This window comes from Cephus cinctus, unplaced genomic scaffold, assembly GCF_000341935.2.
Source record: "Cephus cinctus unplaced genomic scaffold, Ccin1 Ccin1_scaffold0101, whole genome shotgun sequence".
Lineage (NCBI taxonomy): Eukaryota > Metazoa > Arthropoda > Insecta > Hymenoptera > Cephidae > Cephus > Cephus cinctus.
In genome coordinates, this window is record NW_014332838.1 from 2,759,653 (window position 1) to 2,770,320 (window position 10,668).

At 38.4% G+C, this 10,668-nt stretch overlaps 2 protein-coding genes across 2 annotated transcripts; both read right to left on the reverse strand.

The window, feature by feature from the left end:
• Positions 1–4,803: 4,803 nt before the first annotated feature.
• On the reverse strand, positions 4,804–7,400 carry LOC107274675 (tubulin alpha-1 chain). The gene is made up of 3 exons (XM_015754038.2): positions 7,225–7,400; positions 6,133–6,355; positions 4,804–6,049 (listed from the first exon to the last, which is right to left on the reverse strand). The coding sequence occupies exons 1-3, from the start codon at positions 7,225–7,227 to the stop codon at positions 4,923–4,925; spliced, it is 1,353 nt and encodes a 450-aa protein (XP_015609524.1). The 5' UTR covers positions 7,228–7,400; the 3' UTR covers positions 4,804–4,922.
• A 1,289-nt stretch (positions 7,401–8,689) lies between these two features.
• Positions 8,690–10,596, reverse strand: LOC107274676 (tubulin alpha-1 chain). The gene is made up of 3 exons (XM_015754039.2): positions 10,452–10,596; positions 10,026–10,248; positions 8,690–9,942 (listed from the first exon to the last, which is right to left on the reverse strand). Exons 1-3 carry the CDS (start codon positions 10,452–10,454, stop codon positions 8,816–8,818), a joined length of 1,353 nt encoding a protein of 450 aa, XP_015609525.1. The 5' UTR covers positions 10,455–10,596; the 3' UTR covers positions 8,690–8,815.
• Between the last annotated feature and the right edge of the window lie 72 nt (positions 10,597–10,668).

The following is a 10,668-nucleotide window of genomic DNA, read 5'->3' on the forward strand; positions in this document are numbered from 1 at the left end:
GGGGGGGGGGGGGAAAGACGAAGAAACAATAGGGAGAAAGAACGTAAAACGTGACGTTCTACAAATTTTTTACTTTCGGCGTCCATTTTGAAAATGGATGAATTTCTCTTTTGGTTGTCATTTAATAAAATTGACGTCCGGTTCTCGACTTCGGACCGACGGTCAATTCGTAGTGTGGTTGATTAATCGAATAATCAACAAACCAGTACAATTCGATAATTAGCGGAAGCGATTAATTGTTGGGCTTGAGGCTTCGTAATTGTCGATAATGTAAATGTTGCTGCCTTGCGAATTGCGCTCGATTCTTCTTATTCTACATATTTCCTTCTTCTTCTTCTTCTTCTTCCTCCGCTCTTCCTCTGTCTGTCCTACTGTCGTACTGTACTTGTCTTTTCTTACTCTGACTCTGTGCGTTATGCACAAAAGTAAAGAATGAAAGGTGACAGACCTCCAATAGGTAAAGTAAAAGAATACATATAAGAGGAAACAAAGGAAAATTTGGAAACGCTCCGTTTTACGCCGCTGCTATGCAAAAAAGCAATTGAGACTAAGAGTATACATTCTTTGAGATTAAGAGTAATAAAATTTATGTAAATCCCAGACGTGGGGCAGCACGACGAGAATATATAAAACTGAAATACGCAAAAAGGCAAATTACACGTACGCAATGTCAGACGCTGTGAGATTCGTTTTAATAATCGTAAAACGTTCTTTATATCTTTGTAATTAAATTTTATCTGCATTATTACAAATAAACATTCGCTTTGAACTATTTTCACGATTGAAACTTTTCTTCGATGGACACACCGGTCATAGGTTCATGTGAATTTCTCTCTTTCTTTGTTACTGTTCATGTTATTTTTCAACTTTGTTCTTTCATTTTCATTTCGAAAATTTCATTACGACTATTGCACACTTCGTTCTCTCTTTTTCTCACTCTGTATTCTTTTCACTCTTCTTCGATTTATTTCTCCCGAAGAATCGCACGCAACGAACGCGTGCTGGTCAAAATTTAAACGCGTCTCCCTTTTTTTTTATTACGTATTTTGCGTTTCAAGGAGAATGAAGAGAAGAATGCGAAAGTATGCATTACAAAAATAGCTTTCGAGAAAAATACATAATCGAAAACGAAGGCAAGGGCACAGAGAATAAGAAAAATGGGAAAAGAAAGTAATGTGAAAGCGCGCTAAGTTTATATAGGAGAAAATGCAATTGCACGACGAAGCGATGAGGAATACAGAATAATAAAGAAAAAAATGCTATCACGTAACGATAATAATTGTACTATTGAATTATATGATAATTGCAATCTATTATTGTAATAGTTAATATATATATAAATATATATATATTATAATATAAAAGGTAATAATTATTAAACTTACGAGGATATATTATAATATTAGCCACGACCATGCATTTTACGAGTCGCTAAGGTCTTTGTAGAGAATGAGAAAAAAAAAAGTAAAGTAACGTATGAAACATAAATCAATTTCTTGTTCGGATGGTGTATATTTATGCCAGTGCGAGGGAAAGAGAATCGTAGGGAAGGTGGTGAGAATTTTTGATTCTAGAGTTCAATGGAATGAATATGCTTAGGGCATTGAACCAATTTTGCGGACACACTTGATTATCATACTACTCGTTTATTTGTAAGATAATTTCTTTTTTGGTTTTCTCCCTATTTTTTTCTTTCAAAAAAATACACCTGTATATAATTTGCATGACGACGATTCCTTGTATGTATTGACGGAGAAACTTTATTTGAACAAAAAAAAAGAAATAAAGTCTCTTCGAACCCTGTACCTTTAAGTACTATTAAAACCCTCTCAATCGTATGAATTGAACGGAACAAAAAAATTGTAAATTTTTCTTGGTTTTTGGCTTTTCTTTCTATTCCTCTCTCTTGTAGAGTATTTACTTTCTATTTACGATTTTTCTTTAACGTGGCAATTGTACATTACTTTCTTGGGAGATATGCGTTTGGTTATTCGGTGACGATCTTTTTTTTCTTTCTTAATACTTTCTCTTTCTCTCGTTAAGGATTATAATTATTGTTGCCGGGGGTATATGTAATATACGTTGGCTCTTTATTTTCTTTATTAAATTTTCTTTTTTATTTCCTCTCAAACTTCATCACTGTCGCGCTTTTGGTAGAATACAATTTTATAGGAAGAATTAGAGTAATGGTTACGAAACGAAAATTGTCAGAGAGACGTTACAAGTTTTTAATGAATACTTAAATTATTGTCATTTTTGCACACTCGTCACTGTCCTTAGTACTTGACAAGGGAAATAAACCTTAGTGATTTATTGTGAGATACCTTTCTCTTCGTTTAATCGAATAAATTCCCTAAATCGATATGAATCGGTCAAATTTAAAAAAAGTTATGTGAATGCCACAGGCTTCCCACATTTTATGACTATGTAAGGTTAGGTACGGACATCGGACTAAATGAGAAACAAACGAAAAGACACAATAAGTTAAAAAACAAAAATTAATATTTCAATGACTCGAGGAGCATCCAACACTGCCAAAATTTATCATTCCTCGTGAACAACGTAATTTCTTAAGAAAAAAAAAGAATTGAATTCTACCAGTTTCGACTAACTATTCAAATTTTATACAGTACATCAAATTCATTTTTTCTGAAGTCCGACCTGTCACACTTTTGTATTATATATAATTGAATAAAACTCGTAGGAAAGCAATTTTAGGACATACTACTCACGTCCAATTATCTTAAATTCATTTCGTACTAAACTTTTCTTGCGATCGGAGCAATTGCCAATCCGAGTTTCTTATTCAAACTTTGCTCCTGACAAAACGAACACGACACGCTGAAAAAGATGGGAAAAATATGAAAACACGAGTACAGAACAAACGATATGTGTGTATGTACAGAACACATTATACACCGTATTTATGTTGGTAAAGAAGAATAAATAGAAGAATCGGGCCTACGTAATGTCATTATCTCCTCTTTTCTTGTGACTCCTTAAAAATAACTTCAACAATCCGCTAGACTGCAATGGTGTTTTTACATTCTGTCTTCCACGTGAGAAATTGCAATCGGGGTGAAATTAGGTCAAATACATCGACAGTCAAGCTGATCACGTGTGCAATGGTAATTGGAGAATTACGGAGCAGTGATAAAATATATAAATAAAGAATGTAAGGAAGAAAGAGCCAGCATGGACTTTAACAAAACTGCTTAACAGCAAATTGTGTATATTTCTCTCGATTGATAGATAATTAAGGAGCCAATCAATCGTGACTTCGCAATCTTTGATCGTGGGCATTAAGCGTTAATTATTATTATCATTATTATCGTGAGTAATTAACATAACGAAAAAAATTATTGATCATCATTGACTATTATTAATTATTATTATTCAAATGTCCAGGATGAGAGGAGGAATAGATGAACAACTGTATAAGAGATATTGGCGAGAGGAACAAAAGAGATTCGCAAGAAATAAAAATACACAGGACACATGTATATTATATATATATTTTTTTTCGTTTTTCGAATACTCTGTAATGCATTTACTTTAATTCACTTTGTTCTATCTCTTTAGTCTTGATGAACTAACCTAATACTCTCTCTATATATATTTCTGCATGCAAATATCTTCACTTCTAGTTTTCCTCAACTTTTTCTTTATGCATAAAATTTTTAGGATTTAAAAAAGACTTTTAGGTAATTTTTATTGTAATGGATTCTTACTTGCTTTGGATAAGATTACATTTGCTTTTACTAAGAATTTTATCTTTATAGATTTTATTATCTAATCGCAATATTGTACAAATATAAAATTACTTATTCCCTCGAACAACTGGGAAAATTTACACCCATCTTGAAAATTTTTTTTGGTATTTTATATAAAACCGACTCGTTACTTGTCATTGAACAATTTTTGGATCTCTCTGTACAGTGCGAATTATACTTGAATTAGTTCTGATACGATCAAACTTATAAAATTATTTCATCATTATGAAATCGCAGTTCACGTAATATAAAGAAAAAGTGGTAATAACTGAAAGTTCTCCAGGATTAGAAGTAAGAAAAGAATTTTCATAATCATTGGATTGTAAAAGTTTGCAGTTTTTGGAAAACTAGCGAAGTAATTGCTTAGATGTTGTATTCTACTTTATTTTTACCAAGATTATCCTTTAAATAAAGTTTTTTCATAGATTTGTTCTAACTCTGGCCTTCGCGACTGATCTATGCTAAGTTTAACATCACCTGATTAAGATTGAATTAATGATCGCTAAGCTACTTCACTTCTGTATTTATAAGTGTTTTAATTTTTGAAAATAATCCACTGTATATATAACATAGTTAGGACTAGTTGCTTCGAAATTTTTGTTTCTATTTTTATTACTTTTAGCAAAAAAATAAGAATATAAAGATACGCTAGGTTCCTTATTTCTCATGCAGAAATAGGGACTTTAGTTTTTTAAGGATTCAAGCGAATGTCGACACGAAAAATACTGATAACTTCGCTTTTGTAATGTTTGTAATGCTCGAATAGTTGAAGAAAACCCGCCTTTCTCAATTACCCATTCCATAGGCTCTTCCATCTTGTGGAAATATTGCAAGATTGGATTAGAGAACATATATGGACAAAAGTTTAAAGAATTCTTGAAATAAAAAATTTTACATGCTACCAATGAGTTGTAATTGAAAAAATTAATGACTCAAAAACGAACTTAATTTATATGTCCTAAAAATTAAAATAAGTATTAGGGATTTTGGATTGTAGGATAGATGTATGATCATTGAATAAGAAGCATCATTAGGAGTTACGAAATTCTTTTATTTCGAGGGAAGGTCATTAATCTGTCTTGTCAAATAGAAAATTCCTTTTCTTAAATCTCCATGGAAATATGAAGACAGGTCACGTTGTTGTAGTGCTTAATACTCTTCAGCACCTTCACCTTCTCCTTCGGCAGAGTCCATACCAACTTCCTCGTAGTCTTTCTCGAGAGCAGCGAGATCCTCGCGGGCCTCGGAGAATTCACCTTCCTCCATACCCTCACCGACGTACCAGTGCACGAAGGCACGCTTGGCGTACATCAGGTCGAACTTGTGGTCGAGACGAGCCCAAGCCTCAGCGATGGCCGTGGTGTTGGACAACATGCAGACAGCACGCTGTACCTTGGCCAAGTCACCACCAGGTACGACGGTGGGTGGCTGGTAGTTGATGCCGACCTTGAATCCAGTGGGACACCAGTCGACGAACTGGATGGTGCGCTTGGTCTTGATGGTGGCAATGGCGGCGTTTACGTCCTTAGGGACGACGTCGCCTCTGTACAACATGCAGCAGGCCATGTACTTTCCGTGACGAGGATCGCACTTGACCATCTGGTTAGCTGGCTCGAAGCAGGCGTTGGTGATCTCGGCGACCGAGAGCTGTTCATGGTAGGCTTTCTCGGCAGAGATGACTGGAGCATAGGTCACCAGAGGGAAGTGGATGCGAGGGTAGGGCACCAAGTTGGTCTGGAACTCGGTAAGGTCGACGTTGAGTGCACCGTCGAAGCGCAGGGAAGCCGTGATCGAGGAGACGATCTGACCAATCAGTCTGTTCAGGTTGGTGTAGGTTGGTCGCTCGATGTCCAGGTTGCGGCGGCAGATGTCATAGATAGCCTCGTTGTCAACCATGAAAGCGCAGTCGGAATGTTCCAAGGTAGTGTGGGTGGTCAGGATGGAGTTGTAGGGTTCAACCACAGCAGTGGAGACTTGAGGTGCAGGGTAGATAGCGAATTCCAATTTGGACTTCTTTCCATAGTCCACGGAAAGACGTTCCATGAGAAGCGATGTGAATCCTGAACCGGTGCCCCCTCCAAAGGAGTGGAAGATCAGGAATCCCTGAAGTCCCGTACATTGATCGGCCAGCTTACGGATGCGGTCCAGCACCAAGTCGACGATTTCCTTTCCAATAGTGTAGTGCCCACGAGCATAATTGTTAGCGGCATCCTCTTTACCAGTAATCAGCTGCTCAGGATGGAACAGCTGGCGGTAAGTTCCGGTGCGAACCTCATCTGTTCCAAAAGAAAATATGTTTAGTAATTTGTTACTTATTTTAATCAGGCTATGCAAAAATTCGCCATGATGAATATCTTACCGACTACAGTTGGTTCCAAATCAATGAATACCGCTCTTGGGACGTGTTTGCCGGCTCCGGTTTCGCTGAAGAAGGTGTTAAAACTGTCATCACCTCCACCGATGGTCTTGTCAGATGGCATCTGACCGTCCGGCTGGATACCATGTTCCAGACAGTATAACTCCCAGCAGGCATTACCGATCTGAACTCCAGCCTGTCCAACGTGGATAGAGATGCACTCACGCTGAAAAAAGACAAGAAAAATTACATCACATGAGTAAATTCTGCGTATCCAAATTTCCTTGCATAAATTTATCTTCCAATTAGTCAATTAAAAAAAAGTCGAATATTTAAATTCATGTTGTATATAATTAACGGTTCAACGTTATTACCAACTGTACAAGAATTTTAAAGTAGAGCAACATGAGCCGCCATCTTTAATCTAGGGAAAAGGTGATTCAACGGTTAGAATCCTGCAAGGCTAATAACGACAGGGCTGAGTGAACACACCCGGAGGAGTGGGAAGTATTGATTAATATAAAATATAGTAGTTACTCGCGCATACTATTGATTTGATATACTGCAGTAGAATAAATAAGACTACAGAATGATAAGACTACAGAAAATTGATCATACAAAAGACAAGGAAATAATGTTGCGGTAAAAACGTTTACTTTACAAAACCCACGCCACGTTTCTTTAATAATGAAGATATGTATTGAGAATTTGATATTCACCCCAATTCATTAATATGAAAATGAATTTATGCAGTACAATAAAATAAGGCAACCATTCTTAATAAGACTACCAGGAAAATACAAGCAAAATTGACGAGGAAACATGGCTCGTTAATCCAAAGTAGGGTGGAGCCGGCCGGTATATGCTTACTGGACAAGATGGCGTCTTTTTGGAACAAAAGAATCTCGAGATTGAATCATCAAACCCTTAACTATACTAATCTACAATAAAACAAAAGCAGCAAAAACGCTCCAATAGGACTAAACACTCAGATTATTAAACGAACTGCAAATGTATTTGTATTCTTAGAATTCGACAATTTTTGATTGCATCTTGAAATCTGCGTACAATTCACGTATCTCTGATAGCACTTACCATTTTGAGGATTGATTGGTTTTATTTCTTCGACAAGAAATACGAAATCGAGTTAGCAGAAGTTGGTAATGGAACTTCTGTGAACGACTGCGAGAACGTAAGCCAAGCGAATACTTCGCGACCGACGCCGACAGTGCTTTTATACCCTCGGTCGGCCATTCTTTCTGCATAGTCCCCATTGGCTAATGATTCCCTCACGGGTATTCTGATTGGTGCAGCCTTGACCGCAGTACCCAGTCGCGCCTGAAAGGTTCCATATACCAGAAATGTAGTCCCTGCGTCTGTCAAAACGCGATTATACTTTTTTATGGTGACTAATGGTTCAAACACCTCCCACATTATGATTTTCCGTTTGCAGAATTATATTACCATTTGGATTGGTTTACTTATCGAATTACACGATGAAATATTTGCAATTCGTGGTATATGGTCAGTCCTGTCAAGCGTGACAACCGGCCGCCATGTAACTAACGGTTTATTTCTGTTTTTTACCGGGTTTTATGATAAAAATGTATATGCATTCCTACTCTTCTTATGATATTTGCTTTTACGATTGTAAAATGAAATTATATCATATCCCTCAATTTGATAAGAAGCTTCAACAATCATAAATGCTACAAAAAGCTTGGTATTCCTTATATGGACATTTTATACAATCGATCAACCTCACGTAACCAGCCTTTTTATGGTGGCATGACATGATTCTTCTCTGCGTTCAAACGAATCTGCTTAATTCTCTGCATTGGATTGCTGCAAATGTACCATTTCGAGAAGGAGAAAGTCGTCTGTACGTGTAATATGATGTGAAAAGGCATTTTTGGAACTTGTCTTTTATTTGTGGTATAGTAAATAGGAAAAGGTGTGTATTTCTTGATACCGAAATTGGCCTATGTATGAAATCTATTCTAGATTAACGCGGTATACTTCTGTCTGGTGAGTGGGAATCTTGGCGAAACGAGTCCTAAGATATATTTTTTACCTGAAAAAGAACATCGACCGAGACCCTCTTGCCTGTTCCAGATAAACAAGAAAACTTTCTCTGAGTTCTCATTAAGGTGTAAAAATCTTGAGTTCAACTTGAGTTAAATCAGGTGATGACAAATACTTTCTGTGATTACAATGCCGAAAAGGAAGAATGGACTAGCCCATATTTTTTATTGGGGTTGTTGTCCATTATTTTTTACGTAATATATTTATTACAATTTTCTGCATGAATCGTTCCATTATTTTGAGAATTGATATCATTCTTGTAGATCCATCATTGCTATTTAAAAAAAGTATTCTGAACGCAAAAGTTGTTTTTACAGAGCAGCTGCAGGGAAGGAAGCCTGTAGAGAATTTGTGAACAGCTGCCTGCAGGGTGTGCCGTTTGGGATAGCAGGGATTCTCATTCATAAAAAGTATATAAATTAGTTGCACTACATGAAAAATTTAATTTGTAAGGAAGAAATAATGAGAAATCGAGTATTTTTTAGATATTCTTGTTATTTTCTGTATTTCAGTACACAAGTTACAAAAGATATATTTCCATTATTGGATGTGATATATCCTCCGTAGTAAATCTCTTAGATGTGCGAACTGATGGATTTGTTTAATATTCCTCAGCACCTTCGCCTTCTCCCTCTGCGGAATCCATGCCAACTTCCTCGTAGTCTTTCTCGAGAGCAGCGAGATCCTCGCGGGCCTCGGAGAATTCACCTTCCTCCATACCCTCACCGACGTACCAGTGCACGAAGGCACGCTTAGCGTACATCAGGTCGAACTTGTGGTCGAGACGAGCCCAAGCCTCGGCGATGGCCGTGGTGTTGGACAACATGCAGACAGCACGCTGTACCTTGGCCAAGTCACCACCAGGTACGACGGTGGGTGGCTGGTAGTTGATGCCGACCTTGAATCCAGTGGGACACCAGTCGACGAACTGGATGGTGCGCTTGGTCTTGATGGTGGCAATGGCGGCGTTTACGTCCTTAGGGACGACGTCGCCTCTGTACAACATGCAGCAGGCCATGTACTTTCCGTGACGAGGATCGCACTTGACCATCTGGTTAGCTGGCTCGAAGCAGGCGTTGGTGATCTCGGCGACCGAGAGCTGTTCATGGTAGGCTTTCTCGGCAGAGATGACTGGAGCATAGGTCACCAGAGGGAAGTGGATGCGAGGGTAGGGCACCAAGTTGGTCTGGAACTCGGTAAGGTCGACGTTGAGTGCACCGTCGAAGCGCAGGGAAGCCGTGATCGAGGAGACGATCTGACCAATCAGTCTGTTCAGGTTGGTGTAGGTTGGTCGCTCGATGTCCAGGTTGCGGCGGCAGATGTCATAGATAGCCTCGTTGTCAACCATGAAAGCGCAGTCGGAATGTTCCAAGGTAGTGTGGGTGGTCAGGATGGAGTTGTAGGGTTCAACCACAGCAGTGGAGACTTGAGGTGCAGGGTAGATAGCGAATTCCAATTTGGACTTCTTTCCATAGTCCACGGAAAGACGTTCCATGAGAAGAGAAGTGAAGCCAGATCCGGTGCCTCCTCCGAAGGAGTGGAAGATCAGGAATCCCTGAAGTCCCGTGCATTGGTCGGCCAGCTTACGGATTCGATCCAGTACAAGATCCACGATTTCCTTGCCAATGGTGTAGTGTCCTCGAGCATAGTTATTTGCTGCATCTTCTTTGCCGGTTATCAATTGTTCAGGATGGAAGAGCTGACGATAAGTACCAGTTCGAACCTCATCTGAAGCATCATAAGAATAATTAATTATTTTATTAGTCTTGTGATTAAAAATATGTTATTTAACGAATAACTATGGTCTTTACCAACTACAGTTGGTTCCAGATCAATGAAGACTGCTCTAGGTACGTGCTTCCCAGCTCCAGTTTCGCTGAAGAAGGTATTAAAACTGTCATCCCCACCTCCGACAGTCTTATCAGATGGCATTTGCCCATCAGGCTGAATTCCATGTTCAAGACAGTAAAGCTCCCAACAAGCATTTCCAATCTGGACGCCAGCTTGCCCAACGTGGATAGAGATACACTCGCGCTAGAGAATAATAATTCAAATGTATAGTTGCTTTAAATATTTTTGCCCATTAACTACAGAGATAGAATTATATAATTTCAAACTGTCTAATATTTGTTTTCACATTGAATCATATTCTGCTTCAGATCTTCATCGGTGCTATTGTTCTTATTCTCGTTTGTGTACTTTTAGACGTATTCTAATCTCATATATTATGTACATACCATTTTGGTCTAAAGTGTCCTTCTGTTCACAACGTTAAAGAGATTAAAATTTAGCGATAGCTGGCAATGGAGCCTCACCAAACTTACTGCCTCGAACGTACAGGGAGAACTGTGAGAGGAGACACACCCCTGCTGGCAATATATACCCTGCTAAGCGCTGGAGCCTCATTGGTCTGGTCCTTTTCGCAGGGTTGAGTCATATGTCCTGGCAGATCAA